This window comes from Crocodylus siamensis, chromosome 2 (assembly GCF_052110815.1).
Source record: "Crocodylus siamensis isolate JL-2025a chromosome 2, ASM5211081v1, whole genome shotgun sequence".
Classification (NCBI taxonomy): Eukaryota; Metazoa; Chordata; order Crocodylia; family Crocodylidae; genus Crocodylus; species Crocodylus siamensis.
Window position 1 is genome coordinate 13,147,439 of NC_143396.1, and position 18,530 is coordinate 13,165,968.

The 18,530-nt window shown below is 45.0% G+C and overlaps 2 protein-coding genes across 4 annotated transcripts in view; one reads left to right on the top strand and one right to left on the bottom strand.

Moving 5' to 3' along the window:
- The first annotated feature begins 1,610 nt into the window (after nt 1-1,610).
- Nucleotides 1,611-8,022, top strand: FABP1 (fatty acid binding protein 1). Its single transcript, XM_090034671.1, has 4 exons — nt 1,611-1,734; nt 2,747-2,919; nt 7,076-7,168; nt 7,901-8,022. The coding sequence occupies exons 1-4, from the start codon at nt 1,668-1,670 to the stop codon at nt 7,949-7,951; spliced, it is 384 nt and encodes a 127-aa protein (XP_089890797.1). The 5' UTR covers nt 1,611-1,667; the 3' UTR covers nt 7,952-8,022.
- Nucleotides 8,023-13,551: 5,529 nt separating this feature from the next.
- Nucleotides 13,552-18,530, bottom strand: part of SMYD1 (SET and MYND domain containing 1) — a 47,588-nt gene continuing 42,609 nt past the window's right edge. For all 3 annotated transcript variants that reach the window (XM_090035325.1, XM_090035326.1, XM_090035327.1), the window contains 2 exons: nt 17,157-17,325; nt 13,552-15,218 (listed from right to left, as the gene is read on the bottom strand). In XM_090035325.1, coding sequence (XP_089891451.1) covers nt 15,060-15,218; nt 17,157-17,325 — 328 coding nt within the window. In that variant the 3' untranslated portion in view covers nt 13,552-15,059. The remainder of the gene's footprint in view (nt 15,219-17,156; nt 17,326-18,530) is intronic.

The following is an 18,530-nucleotide window of genomic DNA, read 5'->3' on the forward strand; positions in this document are numbered from 1 at the left end:
CCAGCTGTGCAAAGACAATAAAGAGCTACCTCGCTCTTGACTGGGTTTCCCTGAAAGGTCTTTTGGAATCCGTCAGGTTTAGGGTGGAGTTTGGATGTAAAGAGGATGGTTGTTAGAACTGGTCAGAATATGAGGTGGTTTTTCTTTTAAAAATGGACTTTTGGGTTTTTTTAATGAAACTTTTAGGCTGAAAACTGGAAAAAAGTGACTTGGGCTTTTGAACACAAGTCAAATCTTTTTTTCTTTTTTTTGGAAGGAAAGCAGATTTATCTCAAAAATGGACATGTCCTGGAAAACTCATTTCTCCAAGAAAAAATAGTTGCTAGATTTCCAGCCAGCCCTAATGTTTACCTAGCAGATAAGGAGTGTGTTCCCACAGTTGGGAGCAATGTGGGTGAGCCATAAAGATGTGAATGGACTTGGATCAGGAGGAAAAAATGAGGCCAATGGAAAATATCAGCAGAGGGTGTAGGAAGAGACAGAGACAGAATAAGTAGTAAAGCAATGCAGAGTCCCACAGGTGAGGGCTAGAAGCCTGGCCACAATTTAGAGCTCAGGGAAACATCAGCCAAAGGGTTTACATTGGGGAGTTGCTCTTAAGAGTGAAAAGGGTTTTCTCAGCAGAATTTATAGGGATAAAACATGCAACAGTTCAGTAAGGAGGCAGCTGGAAGACCCCAACATAATCCAGTGATTTAGGGATGCAGAGTTCAGTCTAGAAATTCCCCCTAGTTTGTTATGGGGGACAAGGATGGTTTAGTGATGGTTTGTTATTTTCTTATAAAATTATAGGTTCGGCAGGGTTAAGGGTCATCCAGGAACTAATCAAACCGTCTCCCAAGATGCAGGACGTGTCATTCCCAGGTCAAAAGGGGTTTATCCAGCCTCTTATGAAGGAGTTTCCACGACTCCCCTGAGCTGCTTTTTGTTTCTTTTTGCCTGCTTTAGCAGCGCACATCTTCAGCCAGCCATCATCACTGACCTGCTAGCAACTGGCCCTTGGTTAACCTACTCAGCTTTCTTGGCAAGATAAGGGATTTTGGATCCAAAAATAAGCTTCTCTAAGTCTAAGCTCTGGGTTTTGGTTCAAAATAATTTCTCTCTTCATTGAACTGTTGGAGCATACTCACTGGTTTGTTACCTCCAGCGATGATGCCAACTTGCAACACAACCTTTATCCTACCTAGCATTACGTGATGAAGGTGTGAGACTGCCGTTCTGCTTTGTGCCAACATTTCACACCAAGCGTGTATGAACCAGTGCACTTCACGCAGAGCCACACCCAGCTGGCTACCATCTTGCCAGCCTCTGCATGCAGTTCCAGGGCTTTACGCTAAATTATTTGACTTCTTCTTATTGGAGGCAATCTTTCTGTCCTGCGTGTATTTCTAATGTCTCTGCTGATGCCTCTTTGCATGCTCTTATATGTGTAATTTGATTCCTTGTAAGAAAAATAACCCACTCCCGTGTGGTAAGCCTCAGGCCATATCTCAGAGTTTATCCCTGACCATTGCTCCAGCATCCGTTAATGTTTGAGCAAGATCATAAAGCAATTACATCATCATGTTACCTCTGACCAACTTTCAAGAGAAGTCTTTATAAGGCCAAGTGGTGGTTATCCATGAGCTGCTTTTTCTTGTGCTGGGTGCATAGGTAACATCTCCAAAATGAGCTTCACTGGAAAATACGAGCTCCAGTCCCAGGAAAATTTTGTGCCCTTCATGAAAGCCCTTGGTAAGTGCCAGATAACTGTAACTTTATTTATTATCTTGCTGTAGCTTCCATGGTTAGCCAAAATGGTTCTGTTGTGTCCAGATACCGAGGACTTTCTTTTTCTTTCCTAATACTAATTTTACTGTCGCAAGTCTTTATATATTCATGTGCATTAATAGGCATCACTAACACAGCTGGAGAAATCAGATGTACAAGAATATATGCATGGAAGAGTCTCTGTGATTTATGGTTCAAATTAGGGGAAAAACAGTGAAATTCTATGGCTTGTGGTAGCCGGGGGGGTCAGACAATGTAAGCACAAAGACCTCTGCTAGCCTTAAGCCCCATGGACCAGATCCTCAACTGGGGTGACTTGCCACTGAAGTCAGCGAAGCAATGCTAATTCATGCCAACTGAGCAGCTGTCCCCATGAATCCATCTATGTGGACACTAGGCTAAGAGCATCTCAACTGGTGCTCTTCACCCTCGATCCCGTGGCTCCAGCAGAAGACTGGCTTTAGGATGTCTGGGAATTTCCACCAGGGTTTCCTGGGGGCACATCACCTCTTCAGTTCTCCATCCATTCCCTTCAGTCCTTCTCTCCTCTGATCTCCAGTATCCCTTTACCTCCTCCTGCTCTTTTCTCTTCACTTTCTTTCAGCTCAGTCAGAGAATGAAGATGCTGGATCTTTTCTTTCCACTTGGATGTTTGGGGGAAGGCAGTGACTTTCTCCCTCTTCCTAACCAGCTGATGAGGGATAAGCCTGTGTGTCCATGTATTATTTCCTCCCCACTCCCCAACACACACACACACACACACACACACACACACATACACACACACACGCAGCTTTAACTGTTTGCACTTCTGCTCATGCGGTAACATAGGAATTGTCCTCCACATTGAAGCCACCCTGTAATAGCTGAAGACTCCTCACTGGGGTGAATATCATGAGCCTGGAGAGCTGGCTGCCTCCCTGGTAATAATGTCCTTTGGGGTCTTTGTTAAGCCTGGGCTTTTGTTTCTGGTCAGGTCTTCCTGATGAACAGATTGAAAAGGGCAAGGACCTCAAGAGCATTTCAGAAATTGTGCAGGATGGCAACAAGTTCAAGTTCACTGTGACCACGGGCAGCAAAGTACTGCAAAATGAGTTCACTATTGGAGAGGAGACAGAGATGGAGACACTGACGGGACAGAAGGTCAAGGTAGGCCATTGGCTCTCTCTTTGTCTAGAGCTCAGTCCTGTGGGTCACCAGGCACCTCCTGTGGGTGCTGAGGCCCCTGAGAATGCCAGTGCCCCTGTGAGAGGCACCCTGCCCTTTCTGGATCCTGCCCTTTCACAACCTCTCAGTGATGCTGCCTCCTGATAACAACATGTCCCTTACAAGGCTTTGTTTCTTAGCATTTCACAGGATAGACCCATAGGACTTTGTCCCCCTTTCATTTAACAGGTTGGTGTCCTGTCAGACCAACCTGGTGGCCTTCAATGACCAGGTCACCAAATCCTTAGATGCAGGGGCAGCAGTGGACAGTTTTCCTGGACTTTCGGAAGGCCTTCAACACTGTCTCTCACCCCGTTCTCATTAAGAAACTGGGGGCTGTGGTGTCAACACCCACACAGTCAATTGGGTCGCCAACTGGCTGGAGGGCCGCACCCAGAGAGTGATGGTGGATGGGTCATTTTCAACCTGGTGGGATGTGGGCAGTGGGGTCCCCCAAGGCTCAGTCCTCGGGCCCGCACTGTTCAACATCTTCATCAGTGACTTGGACGAGGGGGTAAAAAGCACCCTGTTCAAATTTGCTGATGACACTAAGATGTGGGGGGACGTGGGCATGCTAGAAGGGAGGAATAGGCTGCAGTCAGACCTAGACAGGTTACAGGGGTGGGCAGATGAGAAAAGGATGGGATTCAACACCGACAAGTTCAAGACACTGCACCTGGGGAAGGACAACCAGCACCATACCTACAGGCTGGGGAACTCCCTTCTCATCATTGCAGAGGCAGAAAAGGATCTTAGAGTCATCATTGATGCCAAGATGAATATGGACAGGCAGTGTGGGGAGGCAGTCAGGAAGGCCAACCACACCTTGTCGTGCATCCACAGATGCATCTCAGGTGATCCTCCCCCTCTATGTGGCACTGGTCAAGCCACACTTGGAGTACTGCGTCCAGTTCTGGGCGCCGCACTTCAGGAGGGATGTGGACGGCATGGAGAGGGTCCAGAGGAGGCCACTCGTATGATCAGGGGGCAGCAGGGCAGGGTCTATGAGGACAGCTGCGGGACCTGAACCTGTTCAGCCTCCACAAGAGAAGGCTGAGGGGGATCTAGTGGCCGTCTACAAACTAGTCAGGAGGGATCAGCAGGCATTGGGGGAGTCCCTGTTCCCCCGAGCACTGCCAGGAGTGACTAGAAATAACGGTCACAAGCTGGCAGAGGGTAGATTCAGGCTAGATATCAGGAGGCGCGACTTCCCGGTCAGGGCAGCTAGGAGCTGGAACCAGCTTCCAAGAGAAGTGGTGCTGGCTCCTGCCCCGGGGGCCTTTAAGAGGAGGCTGGATGAACACCTTGCTGAGGTTGTTTGACCCCAGTACTCTTTCCTGCCATGGCGGGGGGTCAGACTTGATGATCTGCTCAGGTCCCTTCCAACCCTAGAAACTATGAAACTATGAAACACAGGTGTGTCCCAAATTTGCTAATCCAAAAGCTGCACTGGGAATGGACCTGGAGACCTGCCAACTGGTGGGTTAAATTCTCTGATAGTGTAAATAGGAAGAACAGCACCCGTTTCTATTGGTGGAGAATTTGGCCTCTTGTCTTTAACAGGGGCATATGGCCATCAGCATTTAGGTCTGAGGATCCAGAAAGGCCTGGTTCCTAGTCACACCAATCATTTCTTGCTGGCTTCTCCTGGAAGTAAGACTTCTCACTGTCACAAGACACTGTCACAGCTCATCAATTAGCACTTTGGAAAATCAGACCCAGGGTTTCTGAAATTACACACAACATAAGAGATACCACAGAAAATGTGGGATGCAAGATAGAAAGGTCCCTTTGAAAGCATTCTGACAACCCTTTTTCATTTATTAAAAGGAGATGATGAAATGCCACACAAGCAATTTAGTCATAAAACCATTAATTAACCTGCCCTCTTAATCAGGTAGTGTGGACCCATTCTGCATCTCCTCTAAGAGCTACAGCTTCTTTTCTGATTTGCTTTGGGTGGATAATCCTTAAGCTGGACAATTCCCATTCCTGGCAAGGAAGGAAAATTACAGCAGTTCACTAGACATAAAGCTTCTTGCACTGGCAAAATCCACCTTTCACCTTCTCTGTCTCCATAGCTGGTGGTTTTATGGGGAGTTTCAAAAGCTGCAGTACAAGTAGCAAATCTCTGTGCTCCATATAAATATGCCACTGCTAACTTCCATAAACTGAGGACAGAGACATGGCTGTCTGCTTCAAAGCACAGGACACTGCCATTTGAGCTCGAGGAAAATTGTCTGCAAGTGTTACTATAGTAAAATTTTTATTTTCCATGAATCAGTTCCAGCAGGTGATGTATTGATTTCCCAGTGAAGGGGTTTACGTATGGAATCTCAGCTCTCAGTGGTGTTATATGCTAATGGCATATACTAAGGGGTTAGTGAAGCAAGTCCTATAAAACAGAGACACATTTCTTTTTTAAATGTGCCATTATCTCTGTTTAATTGGATTTATTCAAGCTTAATTCCTAGGCTACTGTAACCCCAGTCTCACATTATACTACATCTTGTCTGCCAACAAAAGTTATTTAACAGTGTAATGTGCAGTGAGAATGTCTCCAACCTAAGGGTACATTCAGAAGTCTACCTTACAATGTAGGTAATAAGAATGAAAGCAGGGGGAGGAAATAAAAAGAACAATGTAGAATGATTGTCTCTGGGGACCTAGATGGCTGGCAGTGGGCAATGATGCCAACTGTTTGCCTGCAACACCGGTTAGGGTCCACTGGAAGTAGGTAATAGCTTAAAGTTACTGCTTTCTCTTCTTTTAATTTAGATTACATTGGCATCCAGGGGCCTCAAATAGGAGTCAGAGGGCATGTCTACATGAGATAGTCACTGTGCAGTAGACAAATTAGCTCCACAGTAAACATCTCAGCATCTACACATGAACCCCTATTAGGCTGGAGTAAACAAATTTACTCCTCAGCAGGATAGTACTTGTAGACACAAGAACTGTTCTGCTGCAGAGTAAAAAACTCCACAGCACCGAAAGTGAAGATGCTGCCCCAGCGGGCTGGGGCACAAAGGTGCTTCAGTGCAGGGGTTGCCTGCCAGCTATCCCTGTACTGAAGCACCTTCATGCCCCAGCCAGCCCCTCTGCAGCACATTGAACCAGGGGGAGCAGCCCCGGGCTAGCAGGCTGACCCCCTCAGCTGGGGCTGCTCCGTTCCAGCTCAGCATGCTCAGTCCCAGGCTCATGTGAAGACATGGCTCCAGGGAACAATAAACTCCAGAAGCTCCAGAGTTTATTTGTGCACATTAATTGCATGTGTAGATATGCCTAGGGGGAAGCATCTAATGAAAAGCCCCTTCCCTGAAGGGTGTACAGCCTAAGTATATAAAGCAAGAGACAGCAAGTAAAGGTAAGAAACAGAGGGGGAAAGGCTGGACTGTAATGGAGTCTTTACTGCAATGGAGGAAAAAATTGGAGCATGGAAACCACCTTCACCACTGGCAAAAGCTAGCAGTACTGCTGGTTGTCTGACTGAGACGGGCCAGGGAAAGTGAGGGAGCAGGGAGAGTCAGATTAATTATCCTCTGAATGAGTGGCTGGGGGTGAGGGGCATAGATGGAGCAGTGCTCAGAAGCTCTGCTGTTCTGGTTTTCTGATAATGTAGCTGATGGTGGTGGTCAATCTGGTACCTACTACCATTGACTGATGGATGGAGCAACACTTCAGAAGTCCCCAGTTCCTATCAGTTTCAATGGGAGTTAGTTGCCAAATATCTTGGAGGATTTGGGTCATAGTCTGCAATGACCAAAGCAATCTTTGCAAGTCATCACAGATTCAAGAATGACTCTGTTTTGATTTATCTGAAGAAGCTTTGCTCTGGTGCATCCTTGTGATGGAAAGCAATGTCCATGCATACAAATCTGCACATGCTGTGTCCAACACCCCAACAGCATAGTCTTCCTCTCCTCCTAGGAAACCCTGAAAATAAATGGGAAAACCTTATTTGAAGGCAGAATTTAACCAGTCCCCAGAGTAGTGAATCATTAGACAGGCACATGAGCTGGCAAAATAGATGGAATCTGTTTTTATGCAACAGGTGATAATGTTCATATCTCCCTTTCTTTTCGCCTTTCCTCAACAGACCACTGTTCATCTGGAAGGAAAAAACAAGCTGGTTGCAGACCTGAAAGGAGTCAAATCTGTCACTGAAATTAATGGAGATACTCTCACCAGCGTAAGTTCATGACAGTATATCCAGTATTGGAAAAATGTCATCGCTTACAGCATGTGATCAATACCATTGGAGTTCCTAATGGAGCTTGTAAGAGCAAATAGCTAACAAAATACAGAAGTATTGACGTAGAGGATTGGTTTATACATTAAGCCAGATTGTTTGCTAGTTCTACTGACTTCAGTGGAGCTATGTTGATTAACAGCCACTTAAAATCTGGCCAATGATGTATAATCCTGTAAAATAATTCATTATTCTATGTCTATGCTTGGTATATGCATGTGGTTTCATTAATGGCCAGCTTCTACAAGGTGCTTTTAAGAAGGTATCCATCAAGTGATCATCGAAGGCATAATGTATATTGTAAACACACTGCATGACATATGCAATACACTGTCATCATCAAAGGACAACGGAGACACTGAAAAGTCTGAATCATCAAGGTTTCACATAACTGAAGAATGGTTTTTGTCATAATTACCAGAAGCAGTGGGACATAAGCCTGTTTCAGAAAACGAGAGGCTCAGATGAATGATTTCAGGAAAGGCAGGGCTAAACTGTATGTTCTTATTTTAGGATAGTTTAATGTACTACAACATTATTAGTGCAATTTAAATCAAATATGTTGTATGTGGTCTAGATCTGCAGGGCACAGTGTGGTTTGCAGGGTCAGGTCCTTTTCACTGGTTTAACAAGAGATTGAAACTTTGTGTTTTGCATTTCTTTGTTTTTTAGACACTCACTTCGGGAGACATCAGCTACAAGAGAATCAGCAAGAGAATCTAGATGCCCTTTGTGTTTCTATCCTTTTACTGTGCAAAATGTATCCAGTAAAGTACAATTTGTATTAAAGCCCCTTTGTCATTGTTTTAATTAGCATCTCATTTATCACGACATTTGTTCGTTCGTTCGTTCGTTCGTTCGATGTATATACCGCCCGTCCTCACAAGAGCTCAGGAGAACTTACAGTAAGGAAACAAAATTGCTTAAAAAAATAGGAGAGGACCAAGAGAACAAAAAACAACTTAAAAGGAAACTAGAATATCAATATAAAACAGAGACATCCTAAACAGCATCTCATCTCAGCTTTGTTTGGCTCCATTAGGAAATTCTTACAATGCTTCTGAAAGACGTCCAGGCTCAGGCTGCGAGCCTCAACAGGGGGGGATTTCCAGAGCTGAGGAGCAACAGTGGAGGGTGACCTCCCATACATCTTTGCCAAGCAGACTTGGTAGTAGTAGAAGATTGCTGTCAGCTGACCTCAGGGATCATCCTGGGCCATAAGGGAGAAGGCGATCCCTTCAGTATGTAGGGCCCAGACTCTTTATGGCCTTATAGGTCAAAACCAGATCCTTGAATTGCACCCAGAAAGCTACTGGGAGCTATTGCAGACCCTGGAGCATTGGGGTTATGTGTTCCTGGCAACCACCCCTGTCAGAAGGCCACCACATGCTGCACCAGCTACAGATTTCAGATGGTCTTCAAAGCCAGCCCCACGTACAGAGCATTTCAGAAGTCCAGCCTTGAGGTGACAAAGGCATGGATGATGGTGGCCAGGTCAGAGTCTGAAAGACAGGGTCTCAGACTTCTCACCAGATAGAGCTGTTGAAAGGCACTCCTAGCCACAGCCACTTCCTGAAGATCCAGGTGCAGCAGAGGATCCAGGACATCCCAAGATGTGAGCCTGAGTGACAAGGCAAGGTTGAACTCCACCAGTGATAAGTAACTCAGTCCTGCCCCTCACTCCCCCCACCCCCACCATGTCACGTGGTCTTTGCATGGGTATTTTGCAATTCAAACACGTATACAGGTAGTAGACATTGTCTCAGCCACTGCCCCAACTGGAACGTGTTAGGTAGCAATATCAACAGAGCAGTCACAATGTGAAAGAGCAACAGTGACCAGATTAGCCTCCTGCTTGAAAATGGTGCATCCTGGTCTGAGCCGATGCCTATGGCTGCTGCTCACTGCTTCTGCTTCTGTAGGTAAATACAAGACTATCCCCTGGCAATGTCAAGCCAGCATCTTCCACATGAACTAGGCATCCATAGGTGTACACAGAGATACTAATCTAGTGCCTGGCTATTTTAACGTCTACCTGGCACACCCACAAGCACTGTTCTTCTAACAGGGTGCATGGGACTGTGGAGCTTAATGTTGCAGGGACAAGTGCAAAATTCTGCACTTAGGATGGAAAAATCCCATGGACTGGTACAGGCTGGGGACCAACTGGCTAAGCAGCAGCTCTGCAGAAAAGGACCTGGGGGTTAAAGTATGTTGAATATCAGCCAACAGTGTGCCCTTGTTGCCAAAAAAGCTAACAGCATCCTGGGCTACATTAGTAAAAGCATTGCTGGCAGATCGTGGGACATGATTATTCTCCTCTATTCAGCACCGGTGAGGCCACATCTGGAGTACTGTGTCCAATTTAGGGCCCTTCACTGCAGAAAGGGTTTGGACAAATTGGCATGAGTCCAGTGGAGGGCAACAAAAATGGTTAGAGGTGCTGGGGGACATGACTTCTGAGGAAAGGCAGAGGAAACTGGGCTTATTTAGTCTACAGAAGATAAGACTGAGTGAGGGCTTGGGGGGATTTAATAGCAGTCTGCAACTACCTGACGGGGGGTTACAAAGAGGATGGAGCTGGACTGTTCTCAGTGGTGGCAGATGACAGGACAAGGAGCAATGGTCTCACGTTGCAGCAAGGGAAGTTGAGGTTAGATATTAGGAAAACCTCTCTCCTGTGGAGGGTAGTAAAACACTGGAACAGGTTTCCTAGGGAGGTGATGGAGTCTCCATCCTTGAAGGTTTTTAAGACCTGGCTAGAAAAAGCCTTGGCTGGAATGATCTAGTTGGGGCAGGTCCTGCTGTGTGCAGAGGGTTGGACTAGATGACCTTCTGCAGTCTCTTCCAACTCTCATTTTCTATGACTCTATGGAGGAGTCTCTCCAGTATTAATGAGTGTGTTCAGAGACTTTACATGGATGCCCAATGGGGTAAAAGCAGTAACAGCTGCTCTCAGTCTTCAGTTGTGGGAGCTGACTCTCTGGGCTTCCAAAATGGTTTAGTGCTGAACATACCTCCAGGCAAACCCCTTCCCCTCCCTCAGAAACAGTTACATACCTTCACCCTGCAGCTCTACCATTTGCTTTAAAGCCCTACTAGACTTAATGCAAACATCTGCCATAACCACTCTCCCCTCACTAGTTTTTTTCATGCCCCAAAATGCGTGGGGAAATGTTGGTATAGACCCTCAGCACATGGTACTCCCTTACGTGCTTCGATGGGCCTCGAAACAGTTAACGATGTCGATATTTCAAATTTTTCCTCTGGCAATGGCCTTTGTCACCTGTTAAAAGGAATTCAATAGTTCAGAGCTAGCTTCAGACTCTGCAAACTCAGGCAGATCAATCCACCTCAGCTACACGTTTCTGAGATCTTCTTTGCACATATATCAGCTAAAAATACAAAAAGCAAATGCTGAGATTCTGAAAAACAATCAAGATGTCTGTCCATGTTCCCCATATTTGAACTTTTATGCCTCTCCCTTCCTAAGAGGAATACCTCCCACCTTTGAAAGCATCATATTACCTTGAAGGTAGTCAATAATAGAGCATGGACTTATTCTTTAAAATCTCCTTATTCTTTCAAAGGCATTGTCTTCAAATTGCTTGTAAAGTTCATACCTTCTCTGGTCCAACTTTCTGATCCCTAGTATCTTTATCTGGTATCTAACTGGCTTAGCTTTTCCTGACCCTAGCCCAAAGGATAATATCAGCTCTGGCGAAGGAATATCAGCTCTGGCAACTAGCTCTCTTTGGGGCCAGCATAATAAAACAATTAGCATTACACGTAGCACTTGTAATCTTCTGCATATTGCACAACTATTAGCTAGTTCACTCTCCCAACACCTTTATACACTTGGCAAATATTATCATCCTCTTAGTCAAGGCAAAGAAGTGGCAAGAGCAAGGTTTAAACTCCGGAGTTGCTCACTGCTGACATCAGGAATATGAGGAAAGACTTCTGTTCCCAAGCTCTACTTGACTCATGTTTCACATGAGCCTTCTAACAAGAGGAGGATTATTCCTTTCACCTCCCTTTTGCCATGGGGAAAACTCATAGCATGTTTGATTAAAATATGAATTTCTGCTGATTGTGCTGGTGGTTGGAATTGGTTCCCACAGCTCTAATAACAGTACCAGTTGTGTTTAGGATACATAGTCCCAAAAACCTCATGGCTAGTCAGGCAGAGGACTGTATCTGTGTCTGCTACTCCAGGTACCTGGAAGGAATGATCTACAGAGGCCAAGGTTGCCTGCAAACAGCATACTAATGAAGAAGCAGCTACTTTCAGTCACCAGGTGCCTATACAAGTGGCGATTTTTGCCATTTAAAGCATTCTAAAGCTGTGACTTGATCCATATGGGTGACTTCAGAATGTTTCTAAAATGACCAAAGTCGTCTTAATTAAACCTCTTTGTATGTGTATTAAATGTCAATGAACTTCAGTATTGTGTCTCAGCCTGCCTAGTTTGCCTTTATTGCACATGTATTTAACTGGGGCTTCCCCATGGCCTCAGGCTGCATTGTGCAGCATCCGGTGCCCCCTGCCTCTTACTCCACAGAACAACAGCAAGGCACAGATTCGGACCAAGACATGGAACATCTATTAAGTCTTAAGGCACTGCACCTACAGCGCTTTAAGTACAGCACAAAAGTTACAGCACCTTTGGAAATGCTTGCCCTGCATGTGTATAGGCACCACAAATTCAGAAGTAAACCTATTAGCTCGCCCAGATGAGCAGTGCTATGACCAGCAGAGGGTAAGATAGACACAGCCTACATTACCATTTAGCATTGGGCAGCATAGGGACAAGAGGAAAGAACTTGGGGCATCTAAACACATGACAGAGCTCTGCGATTCATCGAGTCTGCTGTGAGTCTGCCAGAGTGTGCTAATTAGTGCGTGCCAGCAGCCTCCATGTCACGTGTATTCAGTGTCCCTGTGTTTCAAAATGGTAGCGGAAATGCTTTAACTAAAGCTCGTCAAACTATAAACACTGGAGCCCATCATAGCTGAACACAGTGCACAATGTTCTCCAACAAGCCAAGCCATCTCTCAACCCAGTCCATAACTGTGCCCAGCACCTCCCCCACACCATGATCATGCAAAAGCCTTTCTTTCCCAGCGTTCGAGTCTTCATCTGTAGGACACTTGCTCTAAACCTACCACCCCTGCTAATAACATCAGTAGTTGTACATGATAGTGATAGGTAAGAAATGTTCATGCTCCAGGATGTGAGATGTGGTGTTAGGGGTCAGGAAGGAATTTCATCCTCTTGAATCATCAGGGATTGGTCAGACTGGAGGCCAGATACCAAACACCATCAACCAGTAGCAACAGCAAGGCACAAATTTGGACCAAGCCATGGGACATCTATTAAGTCTTAGGAACTTGGAGTCGTTATTGATTCCAAAATGAACATGGGTCAGCAGTGTGGGGACACGGTCAGGAAGGCCAACCGCACCTTGTCATGCGTCCACAGATGCATCTCAAGCAGATCCTTGGAGGTGATACTCACCCTCTATGCAGCACTGGTCAGGCCGCAGCTGGAGTACTGCATCCAGTTCTGGGCGCCGCACTTCAGGAGAGATTTGGACAGCATGGAGAGGGTCCAGAGGAGGCCACTTGCATGATCAGGGGGCAGCAGGGCAGGCCCTATGAGGAGAGGCTGCGGGACCTGAACCTGTTCAGCCTCCACAAGATAAGCCTGAAAAGGGGTCTGGTGGTTACCTCCAAACTTGCCAAGAGGGACCAGCAGGCTATGGGAGAGTCCCTGTTCCCCCGAGCACTACCAGGAGTTACAAGGAACAACGGCCATAAGCTGACTGAGAGTAGATTCAGGCTAGACATCAGGAGGCGCTACTTCACGGTCAGGGCGGCTAGGAGCTGGAACCAACTTCCTAGAGAAGTGGTGCTGGCTCCTACCCTGGGGGTCTTCAAAAGGAGGCTGGATAATCACCTAGCCGGGGTCGTTTGATCCCAGTACTCTTTCCTGCCCATGGCAGGGGGTCGCACTTGATGACCTGATTAGGTCCCTTCCGACCCTACTAACTATGAAACTATGAGTAGTAAAGTCCAGCCTACAAATCCTATAGGACAGAATCATATTGCCATTCAACCAACTAAGTCTGGAATAACTCCAGCAAAGTCAGTGAGTAACATAGTTCATCAGCCTCAGACTATGCAACACCTGCTGCAATGCCCACTGCTTGAAGGCACATGTAGAACAAAAGATCCGGTAAAGTACAATAAAAGAGCAGAAGCATGCATAATAAAATGGTCAAATGTGGTGTAGAGACACAAGAAGAATTGAACAACATGAGATTCAATTTGACTTTATTTTGCTAGCTTTTTCTGGTCATGGATAGTGAGAAATATCTTGAACCTACGATTAAACTTTCCATACTACACATCATTGAAGATTTGAGTAAACCAATTTGATTTTGCAGTTCAAGCAGACAGAATGTATCTTTTCATTTAAAAATCCTGGTTTTAATGTTTTTAACAATGAAATAGAAATGACATGACTTGCTAACTGCATTGTACAGAACTCAAGCCAGTCTTAAGGATATTGTATGTCAGCAGCATGGCCACGTGTTAACAGTGGAGGTAAGTGGCTTTGTAAGCTAATCTGTTTTACAGCTTGAGTTACAGTAAAGTAGAAGAGACACTGTGCTGATAAAAGCCTCAGCAAAGCTCTAACATTATCCACTAGCCACATCAAAGTGCATTGAACTCAATTCTGGGCATTCATCTCCATCTGCACTTGTCTCAGAAATTAACTGGCATATGAGGTTTGAACAATGATAATGAAGCAGGTCACCTGGACCCAGTTCAGTCAGCTAGCATAAATGGAGCCCAAACCTATCAGACCAACAGTGCTGCAGGCTGCGTATGGACTGGGACTTCAGGTAAGTAAGAGTAATGGGGAGAACATCTCCTCTCTTCTCCACTAACAAACTCCTACCCACCCCCTGTCTGGGGAAGGGGTTCTCTCCTACGGCTCCCCACTCCTTTTGTTGGTGTGATCAAAGCTTCCTCTTCTGTTACTTATCTTCTTTAGCCACTGGGCTGGCCCCACTCCAGACCATAATGTTTGATAACTGTCCTCACCTGACTTGACCCTGTTGAGGTGGTGATAGAAAAACCACTGAGATACTGTCATCCTCATTTAGAAAGTTCAAAACTACGTTTATTTGGCTAATGGAAGCTCCCAAGTCAATCTGCACTCTGCTCACCAGATGAAGACTCCCTGAAGTCTGCTATATCTGCCAGGCTACTCACTACACTAACGATCAATTCTGAAGGGCTGGAAAAGTGACCTTACATGAAATGTCATTCATGAGCCAAATCCTGAGGGCCTGACCCTGTTTTCACTCAATAATTCCCCAGACAAGACATGCTCTAGCCCACACTCTGTTTGCAGAGGTCCTGGTGCACTGGGGCGAGCACCAGTGAAAGTTTTGCTCAAGAAAGGACTCATTGGAAATCTAAGCAAAGACTTCAGGATTTGGCCTTCCATGAAAAGAAAGTAGTTTTGAATGAGGTCTGAGTTGAATTATTGCTGAAGCTATTTTATAATGACTTTTTATTATTACTATTATTAGGCTCAAGAGGCATTTCCTGGAAAGTACTTCTTAATTGATGCTCTGAGCTGTTAGGAAAAAAAAAACATTTTTCAAGACCCATTCCCTACATATCTGTGTGTTATTAGATGCCACTAGAAACAACTTTAAGGACATGTCACTCTCTTCCTATTCAGAACAGCAGTGGCTGATGTAGTACCCCTTACGAGAATACTGGTATGTTGGATATCAAGCTCAGGGTCTATTGCTTCTTGACAAAAAGGTCTTGTGAAGCCTCAGTGGAGGGTTCTGGCATGACTTGGACCTTTTGGTTCGAGAGGGCCGCTTCTCTCATTTTGTAGTACATGAACTCGTTCTGCTGGAACATGCGCAGCTCCATCTCCGTCTGAACACGCATGACCTGCAGGGATGCAATCAAAGGGCAGACCAAGAAGCAAAAGCTGTGACAACAGTTCTCAAAATCAACAAAGCAAGCATTTTCTGAAAATGGGATAGCGGCTTCTCGTTCACAACCTCTAGCAGCCTCTAGTTAAGTGGGCTAGACCAGTTTGAGGGCATAGCTGTCAAAGGCCCTTCATGTAAAATGGGACACTTTGATTTCACACAGGAAAGGCTCAAAGCTGACTAGACACAGACATCTTCTCTCCCAAATCCAGCTGTGTTCCTGACAGACAAGTCTGGTTAGTGGTGGGGAAGACAGGGTTTGGTTAATTTAATTCTTCTTTGGCAAAATACAATCCACATGCCCAGAACTGGCATCTCAGCTTTCTTCATGAGAACAAAATCAGTTCCCATGTTAGCTTATAAGTTGGCCTGCACAGACCCAAAAAGGATCCTAAAAATTACTTTTCCACCCCGGGCAAGCTGGTCCTGGGGCCCAGGTGCCGAGGGGTAAGCAGATGCTGTAAGCTCATTGCACCTCTCCCATAAAATATAGGCAGGTTTAGAGAAGACCGGGGCCCCATCTGCCAAGATGAAGACCAAGGACCAACAAACAAGCCCTGTCAAACTAAAGTATTAGTTTTTGCGAATCAACCCAGTGGTAAAAGTGTCGGTATCATACGCTGTGATTTCTCTAGAGGATCGGCTTTTGTACAGTATAATGTTCTGATTAACAAACTAGAATAGGAGCAGCAACACTGTATTGGGGAAACACTTTAACAGAGCTAAGCTCCAAGCATGGGCCTCTTCCAACCTGGACTGCACCGCCACCGTGGCTGGAAATGGAGCAAGGGCTGCAGCCACCACTTCCACCCCACATCCACAGTGCCGCTGCTGCTTCTCCCACCACCTGGGAGAAGAAGGCCCCATGCTGCAGAAGCACCACCAAAGCCCCCTACTGCCAAAACACCACCCAATCTTGCTGGGCCAGATAAAATGACTCTGTAGGATGGATCTCGCCTGCAAGCCATAGTTTGCCAACCCCTGAACTAGAACAATACAAACCCAACATAGCACCCACTAGATGAATTAAACACTGGTTAGATGTTACGTCTCAAATCTATTTGTAAATGGAGAATCATCCTAGAGTGGGCATGTTTCAAGTGGGGTACCACAGGGATCAGTTATTGGCCCAATGCTATTTAACACTTTTATGAGTGATTTGGGGGGGAAATACATTAGTGATAAAGTTTGCAGGTGACACAGAGGTTGGGGAAGTGGGAAATAATGAAAGGGACTCATCCCTTATACAGGTCAGACAGTTCTGTGAGCCTTAGCTCTGCTGCTTTGGAGCAGCATATCCATTCTTGCATGCACACTCCACCCCAATAAAAAAATTCACCAAATGCCCAGCAAAAACTCTGGCCATATTTATCTATCAGAAAATGCTAACAGAAGTTCATTTTACCAGTTGTCCAAAGACACATTTTGAATGGAAAAGATCCTTTTTGTTTTGAATTGACATTTTAAGTTTAAATATCATTTGGAATCAGTCAGCAAACAACTTTTTTTACTGTAAATCAATACTTCAAAAATAAAACATTGCTTTTCAAAATAAGGCTTTGTTTCAACATGTCCCAATAAAAGAGATCCAGAACTGTTTACTTTACACTCCCAATATGTTGATATTTTATCTCAATTTAAGATGAAAGCCAATATGGACATTTCCCATAACAAGGAAATGTTATTCTCCTTACTAGCTGCAATAAAATCTAATGGACTTTCATCACTCTGTATGAAGCAAGCTTTATATTATTAATGCTAGATTTTCAGATAGCTGCTTCTATTCTTTATTTGAATTTAACTTCTTCACGTACAACAAAGCCCACCCAGATGACACAGACCCATTTCACAGTAAAGGCAAGTAGGACCTGCTCAGGAGACATTGCTCACTTACCTCCAGGTCTTTGGTAATTGGGTGGGTAGGGCCATGTGTCACCAAAAGAATGGCATAGGCTTTGCAGATCATGCCATGGCCTATTTCAATGAGACCAGCATGCCAGTGAGTCACTCCTGCTCGCATCATTGCCATCCCTAGCTGTGCATTGTTGGGATGGTAGATCTTCCTGGGAAAGTAATAAGCAACTTCATTTTTGTGAAAGTCAAACTTTCCCTGTGTCTGGTTTCATGAAAACTTTCTTTACTGAGGGCCTGATTCTGTCACAGCCAATAGTGTTGGAATTCAGGAGTAGTCTCATGTAAGCCAGTCAACCGCTTGAAAATATCACTCGACACGAGTAAGTAAATATGAGTAGGCATATCTATACGTGCATTAATGAGCTTTTCCTAATGCGCCTTAAATTTAGTATCATCAATGTGAGGTACTAAATAAATGCACATTAAGTTACCCTAATGCACAGTATCAAAAGCACACATTTTTTAAAGTTGTGTTTAACACACAGTAGCCTAGTTTACTGTGCATGAGCGTAATTACATGGGGGTTTTTTATGTGACACTTTAATGTGCAATAAAATAGGCTACTGGGGCTCATCTACATGCCACTATTTTTGCCCTTTCATGCTCTGCTATTGCGTGTTTGTTTGCACGAGCAGGATTTCCTGACACTTTAAAAGTCTCTGTGCATTAAACTAAAACACCTTGGACATAGTTTAGTTTGGATTCCCTGGAATTAAAGCGTCATGTCCATGGATTCATTGTGTGCAGACACAAAGGCACTTAAAGATGTGTAATGAGCTTCTTTGCCCACCAGAGGGTGCTGCAACTTTTTTGTAGTTCACCCCTTCAAATTGCTTCCACTTTTTTTTTCTTGTGTGGTTTGCCAGCTCCCTGCTTCCTCAGCTGCAGCAGGGCACAGGCCCAGAGTGGGGCAGGGCACAGGCCTGGACTGTGGGGGCAGTCCTGGACCATCCCGCTCTCTTGTGGCACCGGCCAGGGACTCAGCTTTGTTCATTCAAAAACCTAGCGCGTGTAAACACAGGTGTGACACTCCAAGGCTGAATTAATTTGAAAACCTAGTGTGTGTAAACACTGTGATGCTCGAAAATAAACAAGTTTAAACTTTATAAACCTATTTAATTTAATGAGGATTAAAACCCGTGGTGTGTACAGGCGCCACTGCACATTAAAGTGCACATGTAGACGTGCCCAACAAGTATCATGTATTACACCTCTCCGACTTCTGTTACCTAGTTCTCAAAGCAATTTTAAAATCTGATTTTTATTTTTTTTTTAGGAATTTATTGCTCATTTGCTTTTAAGGTCAATTAAGTGCGAGTCAAAATAAAAGAACTAAAAACTGGGAAGTCATTAG

What these genes read in the sequence shown, in the direction of transcription:
- FABP1 (XM_090034671.1), top strand. Translation starts at nt 1,668, where the DNA reads ATGAGCTTCACTGGAAAATACGAGCTCCAGTCCCAGGAAAATTTTGTG. An exon ending in GCCCTTCATGAAAGCCCTTG is followed by an intron (nt 1,735 to 2,746) that starts GTAAGTGCCAGA and finishes GTTTCTGGTCAG; the next exon opens with GTCTTCCTGATGAACAGATT. An exon ending in TGACGGGACAGAAGGTCAAG is followed by an intron (nt 2,920 to 7,075) that starts GTAGGCCATTGG and finishes TTTCCTCAACAG; the next exon opens with ACCACTGTTCATCTGGAAGG.